Source organism: Mus pahari, chromosome 8 (assembly GCF_900095145.1).
Source record: "Mus pahari chromosome 8, PAHARI_EIJ_v1.1, whole genome shotgun sequence".
In the NCBI taxonomy this organism is placed as follows: Eukaryota; Metazoa; Chordata; class Mammalia; order Rodentia; family Muridae; genus Mus; species Mus pahari.
In genome coordinates, this window is record NC_034597.1 from 69,856,523 (window position 1) to 69,879,768 (window position 23,246).

General features: G+C 45.5%; 2 protein-coding genes and 1 non-coding gene across 3 annotated transcripts in view; 2 read left to right on the top strand and 1 right to left on the bottom strand.

Moving 5' to 3' along the window:
- The window catches only part of Wbp4 (WW domain binding protein 4), a 20,138-nt gene extending 12,495 nt beyond the window's left edge, over positions 1-7,643 (bottom strand). Inside the window, exons 1-4 of the mRNA XM_029541349.1 lie at positions 7,317-7,643; positions 6,779-6,851; positions 3,628-3,690; positions 3,277-3,544 (exon numbers count right to left, since the gene is read on the bottom strand). Coding sequence (XP_029397209.1) covers positions 3,277-3,544; positions 3,628-3,690; positions 6,779-6,851; positions 7,317-7,318 — 406 coding nt within the window. The 5' untranslated portion in view covers positions 7,319-7,643. The remainder of the gene's footprint in view (positions 1-3,276; positions 3,545-3,627; positions 3,691-6,778; positions 6,852-7,316) is intronic.
- Positions 7,644-7,952: 309 nt separating this feature from the next.
- The window catches only part of Elf1 (E74 like ETS transcription factor 1), a 103,632-nt gene continuing 88,338 nt past the window's right edge, over positions 7,953-23,246 (top strand). Inside the window, exon 1 of the mRNA XM_021203594.2 lies at positions 7,953-8,023. The gene's annotated coding sequence lies outside the window, so the exon portion shown is untranslated. The remainder of the gene's footprint in view (positions 8,024-23,246) is intronic.
- Trnae-uuc lies at positions 8,054-8,125 on the top strand. Its single transcript has one exon. It is a non-coding gene; the product is annotated as a tRNA-Glu (tRNA).

The following is a 23,246-nucleotide window of genomic DNA, read 5'->3' on the forward strand; positions in this document are numbered from 1 at the left end:
AAAAAAAAAAAAAAAAAAAAGATTAAGGCCACTGGATGCTTTCCTGATTTCAATTCCCAGTCCTGATTTCAATTCCCAGCAACCACATGGTGGCTCAGAACCATGTGTAATGGAATACGATGCTCTCTTCTGGTGTGTCTGCAGACAGTGACAGTGTACTCACATAAACGATATATAAAGAAAGGTTTAAAAAACAAAACAAAAAAGTGACAAGATTCTCTTTGGGAACAAAACACATTATAATGATGTTATCTGAGATACAATCATGCAAGAATATAAGGGGAGTTTAATAAGGGTTATTACTTTTACCAAACAATAAGTCACCGTAGGGTCTGGGAAGTGTGTGTGGCCCAGTGCCAGTATACCTACCAAGAATGCCCAAGGCTGTAGGTTTAATCTCAGCATAACAACAAGAAAACAAAAACAAGACAAACAAAACAACCCATAACTTATCCTAATCTTCATCTGAAACAAATCCATGTCTGGGGATGTAACTCAGCAGCACAGTGTGTACCTAACATGCACAGGCTGTGGGTTAGACCTCCAGTCCTGGAGGGAGGAGGAATCCAACAGTGAAGAACTGATGTGGAAATCAGCAAGCAGATAATTTAAAAAGAATGGTCCAGACACAGAGTCAACTGAAGACTCCTGGTGCTTTTTTACTGGAAGCAGTGCTTAGGTTAAAGGAAACTGAGAGTGATGGTGCATGCTGCCTAGTACTTGGGATGCACAGGTAGGAGGCTCAGGAGTTTAAGACCATCTTCAGTGACCAACGTGAAATCCTGTCTAAAAGACAGATATCCTGCCCACACCAACAAGGCCAATGCTGATGACAAGAGGAATGGGGTGCTAGAACTCTGGGGTGTGTCAACAAGTTACAAAGGCAACATTATTAAGCCATTTTCCATTGGGGTCTTACTTCTTCACAATATAAATTTCAGGTCAGGCATGATGGCACATGACTTTAGTCCAAGCATTTGGGAAGCAGAGGCAGGCAGAGTTCTGTGAGTTCAAGGCCAGCCTAGTCTACATAGTGAGATCCAGAATAGCCAGGGGCCATCAAAATGGAATCAATCAATCAATCTATCTTTCCTTCCTTCATTTCTCTATGAATGAAATTAATGAGTTTTCAACAAACACTTCTACAATTCTCCAGAAACATACCTATCTAATTTTTCCTCCCAAAATACTTTTATCTTCAGTTGAGTGTAATGGTCCATGCCTGTAATCCCAGAACTTGGGAATGTGCCTAACATCACATAGTGAGTTTGCAGCGAGTTTGAACTAACTAGTGAGACTCTCATTCATTATTAAATAAATGGCTTTTTGAAACATTCCCCTTCTTTTCCTTAAATACTAATTTAGAATACATTAAGCTGACAATTTTTCTTATTTAATGAAAGCAATATTCTGCTTAAACCCATAATTAAGAGTTCTTTTTATTAGAGACTAAAGAGCATCATTTCATGCTGAAAAATCTGGCTCAGACTGAGCAGGAAGGCCATCCCACGTTGGCCTCTGTTGTACCATGAGGTACTAATCACACAGCCAATAGTTGCACTGCTGCAGTCCTCCTTGGCTGCAGAAGACAACTTTTTATAGTGCCAGGGGTATTAATGGAGTCATGACTGGTCAGATTACTGAGAATAAGTGACTGCGGTTGTGTGACAACCTAATACTCACTAAGGGATCTTCCATATCTTGCCTCTTCCAAAGCTCAGGAAACCTCTATCAGGAAGAAGAGATGGAAAGATTGCAAGAGCCAGGAGATAGAGATGCTGTATCATGACTTTTTCTCTCTGGGTATAACATGGCTACCCTACCACTATCTTAGAGTAGAGAATGCCCCAAGACAGTCGTGGCAATGAAATAAACAACATGATACAATGATGATCAAGAATATGCTGATGGTCATGGAACTCTGATGCTTCCTAAGAGGAGGGCGAGGGACTCATGGGACCTGTTACACATGGAGTGCTAGCTATTATCCCATGGAGTTTCAGCTGCTCCTAACAGGTGAGCTTAGGAGATGCTCAAGAAAAAGGGAAAGGTTAACTGAACAGAGGCTCCCTGGTGCAGGGTCCCTAAGGTGGCGACCTATGATGGCCTGTGCCTCTGTGGCGATGCAGCTGTTTGGGGTCAGCTATGCTCCTGTAACTGACTCCTCATTCATGCTGTCTAGGTAAACCCACTAAGGTCACTGGTTCTCAAAAGCCAACACTAAAACCATCTGACCATCTTACCCAATGCACAAGATCTATAGCCAAGCTTCACGATGTGCCTTAGGGACACGATGCCCAGCTTGCTGAAGCCTACAGAGCATTAGGAGATGGGGCCTGGCTGGTGGAGGGACATCAATAGGGCAGTCCCTCTAAGTTTTTAATCTACGTTCTGGCTTTGGCCTGCTCTCTCTGCTTCTGGTCCATAACGTGTGCATTAGTGTCCATTTAGAGCACGCAGCACTGTGCAGTAGTGGTGGGTTGAGACCTCTGAGCCTGAGACCCATGGCTGGCAGTCTGTTCTGTAGGCTGTTTTGTTGGGCATTTTGTCATGAGAAAAGTAACCAACACAATCTGTCACAGAAGAAAGCTCATAAAAACTGCCTGCTCTAGAGCCTAAACTCAACAACACAGAGATGTTAAAAAACACCCTTACCCAAACTCTCAATAAACTGCCTGTTTGAGGTAAAGTCAATTATTTGTCTACAAAAGCAACTGCTTCATTATGCAACCAATCATATAAGTAGATACAACTCAGTTTTGGCCATTTTGAAAATATAAAGTGCAAGTTTGTTTACTTTTTGTTTTTTATTGAATAGTGCCTATAACTTAATGAGCATCTAGAGGCTCGGACTAGGTAACTGTCAAGGTGATATGGTTGATCTGAATAAAAGTATAAAACAACAACAAAAAAAACCCAACCAAACAAACAAACAAAAAACACCTGAAGCATTAAAACCAAAGCAAGAGGCTAGCAAGATGACTCAGTGCACAAAGGCACCCGCCACTGAGCTTCCTGACCGAGTTTGATCCTTGGATCTCACATGGTGGGAAGAGAGAACTGACTCTTCTATGCCGTCCTCTGAACTCCACATACTCATCAACACAAACACAGAGAAAGAAAGAAACGAGTGAGTGAATGTAAAGAGTAAAACAAGCCAGCATGACTCGTGCTTTTAATTTTTAAATTCAGTACTCAGAAGGCCTAGGCAGAAGGCTTACCAGTTCAAACCACCCCAGGATATACTAGGTTTTACCTCAACAACATCACCACTACCAGCACCAAAGTACTTAAAAGTCCACATTCTTAATAGGACTATGATACATCCTAAGAGCACTGGACTATTCTGAGTGCAGAGCTCCCATGTGGAAGCGTAAAAGGGCACTGAGCACGGGCTGTAAAGTGCGCCCACTGATGTACCTGACGGTAGGCCAAGCCTTTTCAGATCCTCTTGGTATGCCTTCAGGGCGGCTGCCTCCATGGCAGCAAACTCCTTGGATGCCTTTTCTTCTTCCTTTGCCTTATCCAAGCTTTTCTGTTTAATCTGGGTAAGACACAGGAGAAGGCAGGAGTGAGAGCAGAGACCACCACTGCCCAGAAAGAGAACAAAGAGCCAATGGGGATTACCTCACTGATCCTCCTGGCCACATTTTCCTTGTGATTCTTTCCTCTTTCATGAAACTCAACACTCTGGAAAATGAGAAAGGGAAACAATTATTAAATTGTAAGCACAGGGATGAAATATAAAATCATAATGGCAAAAAATAGAAAATGACTAGTTTAATATAAACTGACCTCGGATCAAATGATGCTGGTGGTCTAAGCAGATTGTTGTGCTCTCCCACCAGGTGTTCTCTGGTTCTTAAAATAGGCCAGGATGACTACAGCAGCGGGAGGAAATAGACAGTACTCTCCTGACTAACCAGTGAACGCGGCTTAGTGTAAAAGGGACTTGAGACATGAAGCCTTTCAAAAAGAAAGCTGTCACAGCTGGGCAGTGGCATATACCTGTAACCCCAGCACTGTGAAGACTGTTCAAGTTCCAGGCCACCTGAAGCTATTTGCTTAAGTGTCTCAAAATAAAAACATAACAAAAATGCCCTATCTCCCCAAACCAAAACAATCACCAAACAAATAAAAGCCACAGCAGCAACAACAGCAACAACAACAACCACCACCACCCACTACCTTTCAACATCAAATGTCAAAACTGGCTAACCCTCTAAAATTTCATTGCTCTGTTTTTCTAAGAGAAATAAAAAATTATCCTTAAAGACTTGGCATTAGCTGGGCAGTGGTGGAGCGTTGTTTTAATCTTTTAAGCACTCAGGAAGCAGAGGCAGGTAGATCTCTGAGTTAAGAGGCCAGCTTAGTCTACAGAGGTAGTTCCAGGATGGCCAGGGCTACACAGAGAAACCCTGTCTCAAAAAGCCAAAGCGGGTAAAAGACTTTTTTTTTTTTTAAATATTAAGAAAAATAGCTACCTAAAAATTCCTTGTTTGGGCAGGTAAGATGGCTTAGTGGGTGAAGGTGCGAACCACCAAACCTGGCCACCAGACTCAACCCCGGGACCCACAGATAGAGGAGCAGACTTGCCGGGCAGGCGTGGTGGCGCACACCTTAAATCCCAGCACTCGGGAGGCAGAGGCAGGGGGATTTCTGAGTTCGAGGCCAGCCTGGTCTACAGAGTGAGTTCCAGGACAGCCAGGGCTACCCTGTCTCGAAAAGCCAAAAAAAAAAAAAAAAAAAAGAAGAGCAGACTCCTGAGGTTGTCCTCTGCTGTTCGCATACCAGGGAACACCCACAACAATAACAACAACACACGCACAATTTAAAAAGTTCCTCACATTGTCGAAAATGATGTAATAAAACAAAGTGATTGTTTGTAGCAACAATCTTGTAGTCTATCTAGTGGGGACTGGGTAAGTGAACTGCAGACGCTCCCACGGGCTTTTATTGAACAGAAAGGGAGTGCACAGTTCCCTATGTACCGACATGGGAGACACCTTCAGGATACACTGTTCAGTTAAAAAAAAGCCCTGTAACCTTATGAACAAGATGGAATAAAATACATGCACACAGAAACATGAAAGGATAGACCTGGGGAAGGGGGAGGTGACTTCTGAAGAGTGACAGTAGTTAGATGGCTGGGGACAGGGAGGGCTGACTGAGCACTGGGGCCTACATAAATAACCTGAAATTCTCACCAAGTATACATGTCTGGTGGATAGAAATAAAAAATTCCCTAAAAGTCCTGTCAATCAAACCCGGTATGACGTATTAACGGAGCTATTCTAGTATACTCCTCAGAGTACCTCTTTAAAGCTGGAGTTCGTAAGGCAAACAGTTGTCTCTATTGTTCCTTACCCAGTTACTTACAGCTGATTATACCACACAAAGAATACTGTATTAAAGCACCATTCAAAATTAAATACTGTTTTCACTAATAGCTAAATTACTAGATATATAGGGAGATGCATGCAGACCTCTAGAAAGATAATTTATTTTCATAACTCATTAAAATTATATTATTGCATAGGTACCTCCTAGGATATTTTTTTCAATTTATGTGGTTTTAAAATCTCATGGCAGTTTTGGTAGGGATTAGCCTAAGTCAAATAAAATATGCACCATCTTTAGCACCTACTAGCAAAGCCAAAGGGAAGAGCAAAACTCCTCTCAAAGCCAAAGATGATTTAGTAATGTGTAATGACAGACTGTAGCACAAAATACGGCATCATTCCGTGGTGTACAATAGTTCTGCCAAGTAACAAGGTTATGTATATGCACGACACTATAGGGTTTGTTTTTTCAAGACAGGAGCTCTCTGCGTAGATCTGGCTGTCCTTGAACTCACTCTGTAGAACAAGCGGCCCTTGAGCTCAGAGATCTGCTTAATAGCCTCCAGATGCTGGGATTAAAGGTGGGAGCCGTCTCTACCCTTGCTGATCCTGTAGTTTTTCAAAACGTATTTTGTGGGTCTACGCCCCTGTGAGTGTGTAAGGACATGATGGAGGTCAGGAGAGGCTGTTGGACACCCTGAAACTGGAGTTACAGGTAGTATAGAACTGCCATGTGGGTACTGAGAACTGAACCCAAACCCTCTGCAAGAGCTGGAGTTGTTCCTGATTGTGAAACCATCTCTACAGTCCCCACAGCTCACTGCTTTTGATACAGTAGCTTGTCTGATTGTGGCATGTCTGAGATAAGAAAGCCAGCTGACTTTTTATTTTATGCCTTAAAAGTTGGATCTAGGAGCTGGTCGGTGGCGCACACCTTTATTGCCAGCACTTGGGAAGTAAAGCCAAGTAGATCTCTGTGAGTTGCAGGCTAGCCTGGTCTACAGAGTGAGTTGCTGTCTGGAAACCCTGTCTTGAAAAATCACACCCCCTCCCTGCAAAAATAGTGGTATCAAGGTTTTCAGCATAAGGTACATTACAGTTGCTATCTTTGTATTTCATGAGGGAATAATGTCATTCTCCTTTCTGTGGAGAACAGGAAAAACCACAATATTCTTTTTTAAGGGGCAGGTATTCCATAAACAAGATTACCCCACTCACTCACTGTCCATTTCCTCAAAGGCCCCAGAAATAATTTGGCCTTAAAATCAAAGTCAGATTGATGAAAAGAAGGCCGTAGCTTTCGTAAGGGGAATCAAACAAAAGAAACCTTTTTAGGTTTTGAAGAATAAAGAGCACTATACATGAAAGTGGCTTATACACACTACTTAAGTGAAAAAGCAACACATCACATGAACATTTTAATAAAAATTTCATACAGGCCTATTGTCTGCTATCCAGCACTTGCAGTAATCACAGAATTTCTTTGGTTGTGACTTCCAGTAGTCGGCCCTGAAAAAATAAAAACAACTCTAAGCTTATCCAAAAATTGAAAGGAATTTTTGCAATTGTTAAAAATGGGATACAAGGTTGTTGGCGGACTTCTGCCTTAGCAAAGCCGTTGTATTATTTATGTAAAGCTAAAGTCCATGGAAAACACACTGCACCGAGATGAAGAAATACGAGTCTCAAAGAAAAGTATTTCCCTTTCCCGTGCCCTTCTAGCTAATTCATTCGTTCTGGGAACTCGAGGCTGGGAAAAGCCCCTGGACGTCTGCGGCCGCAGCTCCACCCGGGCCCCGGGAGCCGGCGGGCGGGGGCGGCACCCGAGTCCCCGGCTCCAGCCAAGAGGGCGGCCGCGTCTCCCGGAGAACCGGCCCGGCAGGTCGGGCGACCCCGGGGCGAGCGGAGGGGCGGGAGGAGGCGGCCGCTCGCGGGCAAGTCCAACCCGACCCGACCGGACGCGACCCGACTCACATGACGGCGGCGGCTCCGCGGACAGCCCGCGACCCCGCTCACTGATGTCCGCCGGCGGCGAAAGCTGGGACCTCTCGGCCTCGGCGTCCCCCTCCGCCCGGCGTTTCCGCGGGTGGACTACGGCGGCCGCGAGGGCCCAATCCGCGCGCTCGGTGTCGCCGCCTCTTCCCCTCCCCCACGGGGCGGTACTCGCGGCGCCGGAGAGGTGGGGTCGGTATAAAGGGGTTGAGGTCACCCAGAAGGGACGAAAGCGCGACGGGACCGGAGCTGCGGGCCCCGAGCGCCCGACCCAGGCTCCATCCCGCGGTCCTCACGCCTCCCGGGATCCGGAACCTCCACTCCCGAGCTGGCTCGCGGACCGCCTCCCCCCCCCTCCCAGCCCCGGCCGCTGTTCCCACAGACGGCGCCGCCCTCGGCTTTGCCCGCCCGCTCGCCCGCTCGCTCTGTGATCGGGGAGCAGCCCGGGACCTGACGGCTGAGAAAGAAAGGCGCAGCCGCCCTTTCGTCCCGGGAGCGCACGGGGCGCGGGGCTTCGCCTCAGAACTTTCCAGGGGCGCGTCGGCCCCGCTCCTCCCCCCCGCCACGCCCGCGCGCTCCGCCGGGCTCGTGCCCGCGCGTGGGGCAGCGGCCGCGGGGGCGGCTTCGGCGGCGGCGGCGGCGGCGCGACTGCCGAGTGGCTGAGCGGTAGCGGCGCTGACGCTAGTCAGGTGGGTCACGGCAGTGCTCGTAGCAGCACTTCCCATATGGTCTAGCGGTTAGGATTCCTGGTTTTCACCCAGGCGGCCCGGGTTCGACTCCCGGTATGGGAACGGTGATACATTTTTTTTTTTTTGCTCTGGTTGAGTTTGCTTGCTCGTGGCTCTGGCTGACTTCTGCGTCTGTGTTGGGGTGAGTTTGGGAGCAGGCGGTGGAGCTGCCCCCGTGGCTGGGAGCTTGGCTCGCGGAGGCCGGGGGAGCGCGGCGGGTGCGCTCGGGCCCGCTGCGAGAGGAGTTTCGCTTTCCCCGCGGCTGCACCCCGCCCTCAGCCCGTACTTTTCCAGGCGCTCGGGAGGTGATGATTAACTCGGGCCTCGCCTTATCTCCCCCCCACCCGGGTGCCCCCTCGGCCCACACCCTGCTCCGCCGCCCCCTTCCGACTCGGCGGGCCGGGGCGTGCCCGGCGCGCTCCAGTGACTGTCAACAGCGGCTGGAGACCACCCCACGGCTCGCCAGCCCCCGCTGCTCCCTATCGCCGGACCCCCGCCGATCCCTATCGCCGGCCCGGCTCCGGGACCCCCTCTGCGTGCACCCGAGCCCGGTCCACCGCTCCCCCCACCCCCCAAGCAACCCTCGCCTCAAGACAAGGCTTTTGCAGAATGTCTCTTATTTTCCTTCTAACTCCCCTGTCCTCTTCAAACACACGACAAACTGCGGAGAAGAAAAATACCACTGGGATGAGATGTCTTGAAAGAACAGAACCGGCTTTCCGGGAGGCTGTTTGGAGCGTCACTGATTTAAAAAAATAAAAAAAAAAAAAAAAAAAAATCATGGGATGGAGGTGGAGCTTGGAAGACAGAAAATTAGCCGGGAGACTGGGGAGGGGATGTTACAACAAAGTTGCACTGTACTTTTAAATATAGAAGCCCTGTGTTTATTACAAAGAAGCGGCCCAGCTGTGTCAGCAGCCTGAGCGCCGTAAACGAAACAAAAGCGTTATCATAAATGCGAGTTGAAATTAGAAAATTGGGGCAGCTGTAATGTTTAGTCTATTGGGCCTTTGGGCACAAATAAGGAAAAACTGACTCCCGCGGATGAGTTTCTGGTCAGAACCATTACTGAGCAGAAGTTTTGGTTGTTTGTTCCCAACAATATTTTATAGCCTCAAGCTGAGTTTGAAAATAGCTGCTAATGTGATCTGTGCGATTAGGGATTAATGAGCCTTTCTTTGTAAAAATTAAACCGAGAAAACTCCGTTAGCAAATATTTAAAACACGAGTCTTTATGCATGTCAGGTACCCCACCCCCATCCCCAGATGTTTTGAGGTTCCTGGTATTCAGCAGGCGCTTTAGGTAGGTGGGTAGTGCCAGATAGAATCCCTTCGGGCTCCAGTCATTAGCTATGGGATCTGGCGGAGGCCTTTGACCTGAGTGTAGTGGTTGTCTCCTAGCTTTAGAGCCGTAAGCATGTCATCATTATATTATTAAGATGGTTTCTCCGTGTGGCTCGAGATAGCTTAGAACTCTCTAGGAGCTGCTGAGGATTGTGGGCCTCCTGCTTCTGCCTCTCAGCAGGGGGCCTGAGGGTAAGGTGAATCTGTTCAGACCTCTGCTCACGGACCCAAGGGTAGCCTCAAAGTCGCTGTGGTGATGACGATAACCTTTGCTCTTGCTCCTACCTCTTCAGTGCTCAGATCACAGGCTTATGGCACCAGACTAGATTTTTTTTAAAAAGTTAGTTAAAGCAGGGCATGGTGGTGCACGCCTTTGATTTCTGAGTTCAAGGCCAGCCTGGTCTACAAAGTGAGCTTCAGGACAGACAGCCAGGGCTGTACAGAGAAACCCTGCCTCGAAAAAAGTTAGTTAAAATTTCGTATGTGTATGAACGTTTGCCTTCCTGTGTACCACGTGTGAGCCCAGGGAGGTCAGAACAGTGTCAGATCCTAGAATTGGTGCTATGGATGGTTGTGAGCCTCCATGTTTGGGTGCTGGGGAAATCAACCCTTCATCTCCGAAGGAGCGACAAATGCTCCAAACCTCTCTAGCAGCCGCCTAGATTCTCATGACAGCACATTCTCCAGAGTTTACATAGGTTAGAACCAGGCATTAAAGGCTTGTTCCAGATTTGGAAGAAAAGACTCTTATCCCTGCTTTGTTTAATTTTTGCAAGTATTTGACTGGTGCTAAATAAAGCCTGTGTTATCATAGATAGAACAGTAAGTGATCGCAGGTAGGCATTCTGCAGGTTTGGGGTAGTTTAGGACAGTGGTAGGGTGAGAACATTCCTCCCCAAGATGCCCTCTGTCTAGCTCTGGGCCCAGTGGGGAACAGGCAGGCAGGGTCCGAGTTACACACGGAATTGTTCCTAGAGGTGGGGTGGAGATTTGGCTCAGGGAAGGGCAAGAATAGAGAGTGTTTGCCTGCACCTTGAAGAACTGGTTGGATTTCTCCCAGTGGGGAATGTAAATCATAAAACCTGAGGTGGATGGGACTGGGACCCGGAGACTAGCAGGGTCAGTCAGTGCCTGGGGGGAGCTGGTGGCAGAGCAAGAAGAGAGGCAGGAATTTCAAACTTTGCAAGTTTGAGGAGGTTACACATTCTTTTAATCAAGGATTGACCTTTTCTATCAGGAGAGCTCTGCAAACATTTTTGAATCTTTGTTCTGTGTTGTTATTGTTACTGTGAGACTGATTCTTACTATCATAGCCCAGGTTAGCAGATGTGTTCTGCCACACCCAGCTTCTTCTCTGAAAAGCTTGAGTGTGACTGTGGTGTGTGAAACAATAAATCTTACTTCAGAAGACTCAGACAATAGAGGAAAACGCAGACTATTGCGTGCCCGTAGCTTTTATGTTTAGGTGTTGAATATTTTCAAATCAATAGAATGGAAAAGCAATTAGTTAGACTTTATAAGGATGAAGTCTGGGTTCAAATTATGGGAGTGAATTGTGGGTGTCCTTTGCAAGACCTTGATTCCTGAATAGCTGGGGAAATATATTCGATAAATATCTGAAGATTCTTTCGTTAGGTTGCTGGTGGCTAAGATGCTCTCTCTAGACCACGAATAGCTAGCTGTACCAACTGAGTGCTAATTCACCCAGGCCATGTGGTGACCGTTGCTCCTGTCAGGTGCAGCCAGGAGAGGTGTGAAAGTTCAGTGGAAACGGAGGAGTGGGGAGACCAGGTGAGTTAGGCCAAATCCAGAGACCTTCCCGCTGCCCAAAGGCCTCTGCTTCCCCATTTCAACTGCCTGTCTGCCCCTCACTGCCCCTTAGCCACCATTAGCCTTCTGGCTGACTCTTGAGTGTGCCTCGGGGTTTTATTAACACTTGTTTTCTGCCTCCACCTCCCCTCATCTCAGGCCTGCCTGCCTTTCTCAGAAAGGCCTTTCTGGACACATTAGCCAGTCTCTCTCTTTTTAGTTACTTTCTGGTTAATTTACCTTGCTTGTTCATTCATATTTTCTTTCCTTGCTTGCTTTTGGCTGCAATTAACCTGTTCACCTTTTTTTTATATTAAAAAGAATATTCTCCTTTGTCCCTTGCATAACCCCTCCCTTCTTCCCTCCATCCCTCTGTTGAGAAGCTAACTTGTAGGGCTCAGATTTCTCTCTCTACCACTCGAACCCCTGGGATCCGACTCCAGGTGTCAGCCTTGGCACTGGTACTTTTGCCTGCTGAGCCATTTCTCTGGCCCTTTTCCAAATTTTAAAAAAGATTCCTTTATGTGTATGAGCATCTTGCCACAGGGATGCATGGGTACCAAGAGGGTGCTTGGTGCCACAGAGGTCAGAGGAGGTTGTTGAATTCCTTAGGACTGGAGTCAGGATGGGTATGAGTCACCACTGGGAGCTAAGAACTGAACCTGGGGCTGGGTGTGGTGGTGGCGCACGCCTTTAATCCCAGCACTCGGGAGGCAGAGGCAGGCAGATTTCTGAGTTCGAGGCCAGCCTGGTCTACAGAGTGAGTTCCAGGACAGCCAGGGCTACACAGAGAAGCCTGTCTCCAAACAAAACAAAACAAAAAACAAAAGAACTGAACCTGGGTCCCTTTAAGAACAGCAAATGCTCTTAACCACTGAAGCATCCCTGCATGCCTCTGCCCCCCCACTTTCTTTTCCTTCCATCTGGGTAGTATGAGGATAAGGACACTGTGTAGTGAGGTCAGTCCTGCTCAGTTTATACCACAGAGAAGTTGGAACTGCACTCACTGTTGGTGCAAATGTGTAATGGTACAGTCAATTGGAAAAATTTGGCAGTTCCTTAAAATAGTAAACAGAATTACCACATGTTCCTCAGAAGTGAAAACATATGCCTCAGTTACAACCTGATGTAAATGTTTACAGCGCTTTCCCTCCTAAGCACAAGCTGGAAAAGGCCCAAGGGTGGGCCAGAGTCTACTGTGTGTCTGTGTAGCAGGACACTAGCTGGATACAAGACAGGCATAGCGATCCATACCACAGCATCAGCTCTTGCGTTTCCAGCATCTTATGCTTAGCGAGAGAAACCGGGTGATAAAAGACTACATTGTTCAGCCCTGTGTGGTGTGGTGACACATGCCTTTAATCCTAGCACTTTGGAGTTAGACGAAGGAGGGTCTCTGAGTTCTAGGCCATTTGGTCTGTATAGAGAATTATAGGACAGTCAAATTCTGTCTCAAAACAGCAGTTTTTGTTTTTTATTCCATTTATATAAAATGCCCAGAGCAGGGCATTTTTATAAAGAAAGCTTGCTTTGAAGTAGAGAAGAGATGGAGGGTACCTGCTAAGGTAGCTATGTTTAGGTGCCTGAGAGACTATAAAATTAGATTTTAGTTGGGTATACAACTGTGTAAATATACAGAAAAGCATGGCATGGTATACTTTCTTTCTTTCTTTTTTTAACTTATTTATTATATGTAAGTACATTGTAGTTTCTCCAGAAACCCCAGAAGAGGGTGTCAGATCTCATTACGGATAGTTGTGAGCCACCATGCTGGGATTTGAACTCAGGACCTTCGGAAGATCAGTCGGTGCTCTTAACCGCTGAGCCATCTCTCCAGCCCCATATACTTTATTTCTTAAGTTGTGTTACATGTTTGCAAAAACTATGAAATAGGATTGAAGTAAAAGAAGCCTATGGAATGTTTTATCTCTGAATATGCTTGCCATTTAGATATATTACCTATCTTAAAGTAATGGGGGAATGTTTGAAGAGTAAAGGTATGAATCCTAGATTGTTCTAACAGTGCAGCACATACTCACAAGTCCACAGGTACAGTGTACAGTGTGAGAAATGCCCACACGAAACCCAAGCACTTAAAGCTCTCTGCTTTCACATCTGGGGCTGTGTGAGCAATGGCGCAGGCCCCTTGTGGGGAGCAGCCTTTGAGAAGGGCACTGAAGATAGCCAGGCTCTCATGCTTCAGACCCGGTGGGAGACAAGGCTTTCAGAGGAAGCAGGCAGGAGCAGAGGCACCTTAACAGCTGTAGCACATGCCGGCGGCTGAAGAGTGGGAGAGGAGGAGAGGAGAGGGAAACGAGGTTGCAACAAGAGAATAGGGTCTGTGGGACTATGTCGGAGCTCTGGCAAGCTCTGCTGCTTCTTCCCGGCCCTCCCTGGCCTCTAGGGTTTTTCTAGTAGCTCATCCTTGTACCTGTGGAATGTGGGTTTTGCACTGGCCCTGTCCTGTCAGCGGTGTGACTCTGGGCTGGGGACTTTGACTTTTTCCTTTCTGTCACCAGACGTGGAACATCTGCGGATGGTCAGGTGGTCGGGAAGCATCTGAGTGTCCGAGGCTGGGTTACAAAGTCTGTTGAGAATAGTTCATGCTGGGAATCTGCTTGATTCTTGGCAACTTGGAGAAGTTCTGGAATTTGGAGCTAAAGAAGTTTGTCTAGCTAGGAAAGTGGATTTCTGGTAATGTGAGCTAATGAGGTTAATTTGATAGCACTGTGCAGGGTCAGCTGGAGAGCCTGCCTGTGGTTTCCTTCCACACCTTGCCTTGCCAATTTCTACTGTCACTTTCCCTGGACCAAAGTCAGTGCTGTGAAGAGCCAGCTTCCCTGCTTACTTCTGGGCTCTCCCATCTTGTGGCTGCAGCACCACAGAAAGATCAGGTTCACTGGCTTGCCTGCAGGAAATCTTTGAGACGGCAGAAAGTAAATACCATTCAGGGCAATGGGGAAGTGAAATGCTGGTTCGGGTTTTGGACAGACAGGCAGGTTTCACTCATACTGTGGATCACGTTGTTTTTGCACATTGTGAGGTGGGTTGCTTTTTGCACACTTCACAGTTGCTCCAGGCAGGAGCCAAGACTCTTGACACTGCCACCCTGTGGACATGTGATTCAGCACTTCAGGAATTAAAGGGAAACCTTGAAATTAGCAGGGTTAGAACTGGTCTTGGCTCTTCTACCTTGGTGTGCCTATTAGATAGCAAGCTTAAAGCTTATCTTCTGAGGTTTCTCCGTAAAGAGAACGAAAATACAGTATCTTTAAAAAGCTCTGAAGGCCAGGCGTGGTGCCATAGGCCTTTAACCTTAGCACTCAAAAGGCAGGGCCAGGTGGATTTCTGAGTGAGGCCAGTCTGGTGTCCACAGCCACCCAAAGCAACACTGAGAGACCCTGACTTGACATAACAAAGACAAAACCCTAGAAATTCAAGCATGCTGTTCAGATAGTAAATTTCTTTGCCCCCCAAAACTTAGTGAGTTTTTTTTTTTTAAATTTTATTGGGTATACCTGTTGTTTTTGTATTTGAGACTGACAGGTTCTGTCTAGCGCAGGCCGGCTGGGAGCGGCTGTCCTTGGGTTTGAAGCTGCTCTTCTGCCTTCTCTCCTGATAGGAGGCTGTAGGAATAGGAGGCTGTAGGAAAGAACTCCATTTTGCTCACACTTTGTTTCTTTAAAGGTCAGTGTGGTATTCGAGGTTGTTGTATTTTAATAGTGTTGTTTTGTTTTGTTTTGTTTTTAACTTGTACTGATTTTCTTTTCTTGTTTTGAGATAGGGTCTCACTCTGTAGTTCAGATCCTGATTTTGTTCAAGTACTACTTTATAATATATATGGAATTGCCTTCCGGACCCCCTCCCCCCTAAATGAATGTGGCTTCTTAAAATTTTTTGTTACATGGGTAAAAATTCTTCCAAATTCTTGTTGGATGTCCTTAATGGTACTTACATATGGAGTGAATGTTATATGTTGTTTATTTAAAATAACAGTCTGCTTTAAAATTAAAGCGCGGTGAACTGACTTAAAATGAAATGGGGAGTGGGAAGGACTCACTTGCCTTCTGTAGCTCAGGAAATGGCCCAGGCCTGGAGTGTACAAAATAACTTTCCCAGTGGATGAGTTGTTTACAGCCCATGATGTCGTAAATGGTGTACACGCTTGAATTCCCAGAGGTGTCGGCCTGGGTGGGGTGGAGGCACTTAGTGTTGAGATTGTGTAAAGGCTAAGTGGGCTGGAGTGACGGTCCAGGCCAGGGAGCCTTAAGTGTTCTGAAATCCACATCGAGGAAGCTAGCTGACGTTTTCCTTGAATCCTCACCGTAGGGACATGACCTTTGTTACTGGGGTAACTGCAAATCTAAGTGTTAATGATTTTTGATACTTAAATATTTTTGAGTTGTTTTCTCTAAAGTGTGGCACAGTGAACATGGTAACAGACTTTAAATGCTTCGCTTAATTTAACTTTACCAAGGCAAATGTGTAGGATTGTGGGTAACATTTCACAGTTACTTCTTGCTAGATGTATGGTTTATATTTTACAATCAATAAATAGCTTTTGCTTTCAAGTGAGGTAAACAGTCTTTAAAATGTACAAATTTAAGTGAGTGAAGCATCTGGGTGCTTGTGACAACAGGTGAATCATGTGAGCTGTGCTGGAGGTCACCGTGGACAACAGACAGGCCTGTACAGTTAGACCCTTTGCTGCCGTCCAGAAGACAGAAGCCAGAAGGCAGAAGCCAGTGCTTACAGGGGTCTAACGGGCATAATGTCATACCTAGTTTAAATAATTATCTTGAGGGGTGCAGGAAGCATGTGCAGATCGGAGGACAGTTACGGAGTTGGCACCTTTTCCTGTGAGTGCCAAGGGTCAATAATATTAGAGATAAGTTTATGTCTCCTGCCCTTCTTTAGTGACTTTTGCTACTATTCTTTTAAAAATTGTAAGTGCCCCATGCACGAGTGTTCAGTTGCTGTTGACCTCCACACCAGGCTGCTCTTGGTGTCTGCTTTTGACCACACGGCGCTTGTTATAGTAGTGAACCCTTTACTTTTATACCTGACTTTTTCATCCATGCAAAGAATGAAAGGCTTTTCCCTTTGAAAAGTAATTCTAGCATAAATGGATTGGAATTTTTTGTAAGGCAGTAACTATTTAATAAAGCTTGTATATGAATTTTAATGTTTTTGAATATAAACTACTCTCTACTAAGGAAACAACATTTATTTATTTATGTATATGAGTACACTGTCACTGTCTTCAGATACACCAGAAGAGGCCATTGGATCCTATTACAGATGGTTGCTGGGAGTTGAACTCAGGACCTCTGGAAGAGTGTGCAGGCAGTGCTCTTAACCCCTGAGCCATCTCACCAGCCCGAAACACCTTTTATTCTAATTTCATTTTTTTTTTGTGAATGTGTGTGTTCTCGTGCATGCCACAGTGTGTATGTGTGGGTCAGAGGACAACTTTTGGAAGTCAGTTTTCTCTTTCATACTCACGTCCCGAGGCTTGGTGACAAGTACCCCATAAGTCCCTGACATCTCACAGGACCTTGAGTAAATTATCTGCAATTTAAAATGTCTTTGCTCTCTTGGTTCCTCAGATACTTTTTATCTGAGTGACTTTTGAATTTAAAAAGTCTTTTAAAATTGTCTTAAATTTTTATTTATAGTTTAATCTTTTGTTTAAAAAAATCTCTTCAGGATTTGCAATCTGGAGGCCAGGAAAATTTTAATAACAGGATATGTTCATTTATTGTTCTGTGAAGCTATTTGGATTCTATTTCTGGATTTAATCAAAGATTTTTTTTTTACCTTTCAAGGCTACAGTGGTTTTTTTTTTTTTTTTTTTTTTCTTGTCAGCTTTCCCAACATTTGTTTATCACTGCTACCTCTGTGCCAAGGGGTCCAGCTCGCTCTGCTGATTGGGAAGGATGGCCTTGGTTTGTAGTTACCAGAGCTGAGGTGGATGGGAAGGGTCTGATAGGAAGGTCCTCACCACAGACTAAGCTCTGGTTGATGGGGAAGGGCCCTTCTGTGGAGGGTGCTGGGTGAGGCAGAATCCTGCCTTAATTGAGAACTCCTGGGTTCCCCTTTACAATTCATATAAACCATGAGTTTATTATCCTTTAAAATTCCTCACTGATACACTATTTCTTTGTATTATCAATACCTACTAGAAATGTTTTTAGTTTATCAAGCACATTTTAAAGTGTTTAACCATAAAGTTATAGAGAAAAGGCACATTAAGTTTATATAAAAGGTAATTTACCAATGCTCACCTTCCAAGATGGCTACTATAAGACAGAAAATAGCAGCTGTCGACATGGAGAAATTGCAAGCCTTATGTATTGTTGCTAAGAATGCAAAATGATTCCCTCCAAAGTGGATTATCTTATAAAGGTATTTGTATTTCTGTATTTATGGCAACACTAGTGTAATTAATCCAACTATCAATTCATGAGTGATAAAGTGGAGTGTGGAGAATATTATTTAGCCCTAAGGAATTCTGACACATACTATGATATAACATGGAGAAACCGTGAAGACTTTGTACTAAGTGAGACAACTAGTCACAAACAATCCTGCTGAGGAATTTCACTTACTTCTAGGTATCATGGAGATAATACTTGGTGTTTGCTGGAGAAAGTGAGGAGTTGTGTAATGCGCATAGAGTTTAAGTTTTGAAAGATGGCTGGAAAGAATTCATAGGTGGCATAACAATGTGAGTGTGGTGAGTTCCAGGACAGCCAGGGCTACACAGAGAAACCCTGTCTCCAAAAACCAAAACAAACAAACAAACAAACAAACAAAAACCCAACAACCAACAACAACAATGTGAGTGTGTTAATTGTTACAGAACCACATACTTAGAACCATGGTTAAGATGGTAAGTTGAATCTATATATATTAAATTTTTTAATTTTTAATTTACTTGCACATTTGTATGCATACCCTGTGCATGCTGGTGCCCACAGAGGTGAGAGGAGGCAATGGATCTCTTGGAACTGGAGTTACAGATGTTGTTAACTGCCCTGTGGGTGCTGGGAACTGAACCTGGGTCCTCTGCAAGAGCAAGTGCTCTTTTTTTTTTTTTTTTTTTTTTTTGGTTTTTCAAGACAGGGTTTCTCTATATAGCTCTGGCTGTCCTGGAACTCACTTTGTAGACCAGGCTGGCCTTGAACCCAGAAATCCTCCTGCCTCTGCCTCCCAAGTGCTGGGATTAAAGGCGTGCTCCACCACCGCCTGGCTAAAGAGCAAGTGCTCTTAACCACTGAACCATCTCTCCAGTCCTGCTCCCAATGAACAGTTTTTTTTTTTTAAAGATTTATTTATTTATTATATGTAAGTACACTGTAGCTGTCTTCAGACACTCCAGAAGAGGGCCTCAGATCTTGTTATGGATGGTTGTGAGCCACCATGTGGTTGCTGGGATTTGAACTTTGGACCTTCGGAAGAGCAGTCCGGTGCTCTTACCCACTGAGCCATCTCACCAGCCCGCAATGAACAGTTTTTAAATAGCAAATTTGATTTTGTATTTTGGTGTTCTTTCAGAAAAACAATCCTTAACTTACCCCTCTGATCTTACTTCAACAAAGAAGGGTTATTAACACTAGGTGAGGGAGGCTTTCTCACCAGCAAGGAAGCAGTAGGGGCAGAGGACTCCACCCAGTGTTTTGTGATGTCAACTTCTGACACTTTCCTACCTGGAGATAGCACCAGAACTCAAGCTTAAGGTCCCTAAGGTAGCTTCACAAGACACCAATCCAAACACTATGCTGTTATACTTGGGTTTCTGATTGGCTGGCTGTTCATCAAAGCTCTCAGAACTCCTTCCTGGGATGACTGAATTTCCCTGAGTAGCACACAGAAGTCAAGAGAATCTGATTGGCAGTCTGTTATAGAGAGTATTACAAGGGATACAGATCAATGGATGTATAGTCTGAGTTTATGGAAGAAGGGATGAAGATGGAACCTGTGGGCCCACTCCAGGCCACTACACTTAAGAAATCTGCAGGTGGTGGCTCACATCCTTCATCTCAGTGCTGTGGAGGCAGAGGCAGGCAGATGTGTGTGAGTTCGAGGCCAACCTGGTCTACAGAGCGAGTTCCAGGACAGCCAGGGCTACACAGAGAAACCCTGTCTCAAAAAAAAAAGGAAAGAAATCACTCTATTGGTGACTGGAGAGATGGCTCAGTGATAAAGAGCACTGACTGCTCTCCTAGAGGTCCCGAGTTCAATTCCCTGCAACCACATGGCTCACAGCCATCTGTAATGGGGTTCTGATGCCCTCTTCTGGTGTGTCTGAAGACAGCTACATTGTACTCATATGCATAAATAAACAAATCTTAAAAAAAACCCTGTGTTCGTTACTCAGAAACTCTGAATTCTGTCCTTTGTGTTTTATTAAGATACCTTTGACTGTCTAGTTGGATGGGCAGTGCAGGGAAACCTAGCAAGAACTCTTTTGTTTGTTTTGTTTGTTTTTCGAGATAGGGTTTCTCTGTATAGCCCTGGCTGTCCTGGAACTCACTCTATAGACCAGGCTGGCCTCGAACTCAGAAATCTGCCTGTCTCTGCCTCCCAAGTGCTGGGATTAAAGGCGTGCGCCACCACTGCCCTAGCAAGAACTCTTCAGCTTTAGTGTTCTGTCCAAGAGATGAGGATCTTAGACCACCTTGTGCCAAACTGGAGTAGGGTCAGTGAGCTTCATGAGGCTTGGAGACGGCTGACAGATGAAAGCATGGAAGGCCTCTCCTGGGAAGTTAGTGACAAGCCAGGAACCTAGAAGGGAAACATGCAGATTTGGCTGTGTTGGAGGTGTGCAGATTGTTCTTTAGCGTAAAGGCCATCTGTAATGAGATGGTGGTGCTAATTTGACTAGTATTAGATGTTATGTGTTGGGGAAATATAACAAGGGAAATGCATACAAATGCTTGTGAAACTTAGGTTTTAGTGAGAAAGGTAGTTTGAAAAAGATATAAAGCTAGCCTTAAGTTTTATGTGCATATTACCCCCCTGGCTGGAATGAGAAAGTTTCCTTGAATAAAGGGCATTTAACTACTGAAGAGAGTGTGCCTTGGCTAGGAGATACGAGGAAGGGGGCATCAGAAGGGAGAGAAGTGAAGGGAAGACTGTTTTGTAAATCTCTGTCGCTAGAAAGACTATGGTTTGGGGAAATGAAAGACCTTGGAAGCCAAGTGCAACCTTGTCATTCGGGAAGCCTTGACAGGAGGATCACCTGAGTTTAAGGCTGGCATGGGTTATATCCAAAACTTGGGAGACCCTGTTTGGGGAGGGGGAAGATAAAGGATACCAAAGAACATACAGGGTGTTAGGCCACATAGGACAGTGGGGATGGGGACACAACAGACACTGAGAGAGAGGTGGTGTTAAAAGGAAACATCAACAAAAATGGGGGTACATAAGTAGAGTGGTAGGAGTCAGGAGAACACGTGTGGGGCCTTTATGTCCAGCCTTTAAAATACCCATACAATAACCTTTAAATACCTGTGTTTGAATACTGAGAGATTAAGTTATAAATATATAAATACATAATTTATAAATATATAAGTAAGTATTCAGATCACCCATGTGGCCTGTTAATATGGCAACACGTATGAATAGGGTGGATTTAAGGGATTTAAGGGAATTTGAGCCCAAATGGCTTTTACATTTATATGACATTCCCGCTGGAAGCCCTAGACATGAATAGATTAGTCCAGGGACAGTCTGGGATGAATGGGACCTGGCTTTGACCAAGATGTGTGGTCCTTCAGTGTTGAGTGTCAAGGTGACTGGACAAGAAAAACTTAGAAACGGTCTAGAGCACTGTTTTAGTAATGCAAGGTGGTCCTCAAGGTGCTGGCTGCTCTTAGCGCTGGGAGTCTCTTGCTTTTAGAGCAGATTGAGAGTCACTGTGGGAGCGGGATGCGGATGATTAGGTCCCATTGGAGAAGGGATGGGAAATGAAGAAATGGTGTGCCCAGACACAGACAGGTTTTCCCTTACATAGGATCTGCTGAATTCAACTGGGAACTTCCCACTGTGGTGTAATTACACTGATGTAGTGTAATTGCGGTGTTCCAGGACAGTGTATAATGGCTACCGCCAGGCCTTGTTGAGGTACAAAGGTCTGTTTGCTACTAGAGTAACTTTTGGTCATCTGGAGAGACTCCTGGTCTGAGACCTACGTTTGAGTGAGTAGGTGTAGGAGTCGGGAGTGTGTGCTTGCATATGCAGATGACTCTCCCATGTGCTGGTCCACGGGATTGCTGCCCCATGACTGCTCTCAGGGCTTCTGGGTTATGTGGTACATTTCTTTACTTATTTTTGTGTGCATGGAGTAGCATCTGCACAGAGGTCAGAGGATAACTCTTAGGAGTCAGTTTTCTCCTCCCTCCCAGGGATGAACTCCATTCACCAGGCTTGGTGGCCAGCACTTTTATCCACCAAGTCATCTCACTGGTCTCTTTTGGATAATTTTAAGTGCAGAGCTTACACTGGGTGACTGTCAACTTTCAAGACCAGCCTGGAATTCAGGAAACCCTGTCTTACCCACCCCCAGCCTCCATCAAGAGGTGAAACTAGCTTGGCCCATTTCTCTGGTTATGAGGTTGTATGCATTCCATGTGGGTATGTCTCTAGAGTTGCTTCTGTACTTCCCTCTCCTCCCTGTATCCTGAGGAGCTTCCTCAGACCCCCTTGTCTTTGGACTACGGTAACTTCCTCTGCTAATAGTCCCCCTTCTCAGCCTCTGGGTCAGAATATCTCATCATTACTCTGGTCAGCGGTCATCTGTCCACGGAGGCTATCCCTGACCAGCCCAGGGTAAAGTGTCTTGGCTATTTTCTGGTTCTCTCTGTTGAGTTTCTTCCTGTGCCTGAATTGTGCACCACAGTATTTTAAGTCACTGGAATAGGGCCTGGCACAGAGTAGATACTTAAGTACTGGATAGCAAATAAAGATCCAAATCTGACTAAACAGAGTAAGTTCACTCCTGCTGACCGTGATTTCGTCACTCAGAGACCATACGTGTATAAAGGCTGACTGAGCAGCCGGCTACACCATTTTAATCTGTGTATGCCTTCGATAGTATCGCCTTTTCACACTGACCCCACTTTATAAAGACAGTGACTTTTTGGTCTTTGTATGTTTGTAGTCTTTCTGTGTGTAGGCCAGAAGTCAGTATTGTGTGCTACCTTTTTGTGTTTTAATCTTCGTATTTTTAAAGGATCCTTTAAAAAAGTTAGTTGTATTGTTTTTAAGTGTATGTGTGTGCGCGTGTGCTAGTGTTGGTGCCCTGTGGATCTAGAGGTGTTGGATCCTGTGGAAGTGGCATGTAGCTGGGACCAAGCTCTGGCAGCAAGTGCTCTTTACCATTGAGTAATCTCTCCAACTCCACTGTGCCATGTTTTGGGGGACAGCATCTCTCACTGAGGCTGAAGCTTATCGATTGAGTTAGACTCACTGGCCAATGAGCTTCGGGCCCAGTGAGCTTTCCTACCCCCAGCCCATCAGCACTGGGATCACAGATGTGCAGATGCACTTGGCTTGCTCTTGCCTGGGTACTGGGTGTCTGAGAAGATCCTTGTGTGTGAGTGGCCTGCACTTCACTCACCAGCTATCTTCCTGCATCAAGACAGTCACCTCACAACTGAATGAGATAGATAGTCCATATAATGGAACATACTTCTTAATTGCTCCCAATTGATGTGTCAGTTGTTTTTAAATTTATTACTTGAACAATGCCATGAATCTTTCTACATATTTGTGTATACTTTTGTTAGAAAGAATTTCTAGGGTTGAAGATGTTTGGTAAAACATATAGTGTGGGGTATTTTGATTGTGACCTTGCCTTCTGGACTGAGAGCCTTCCCTCCTCACTAGAGAGGGCATTTGTTTCCCTTTTGTTCGCTGCGATCATCTGATTTCGGCTAATTTGTGGATGAAGAGTGGACTGTTTTTGTGCACTCAGTCTGAGACTGTCAGAGTGAGTATCTTTTCTTGTGTGAAGTGTATGCAT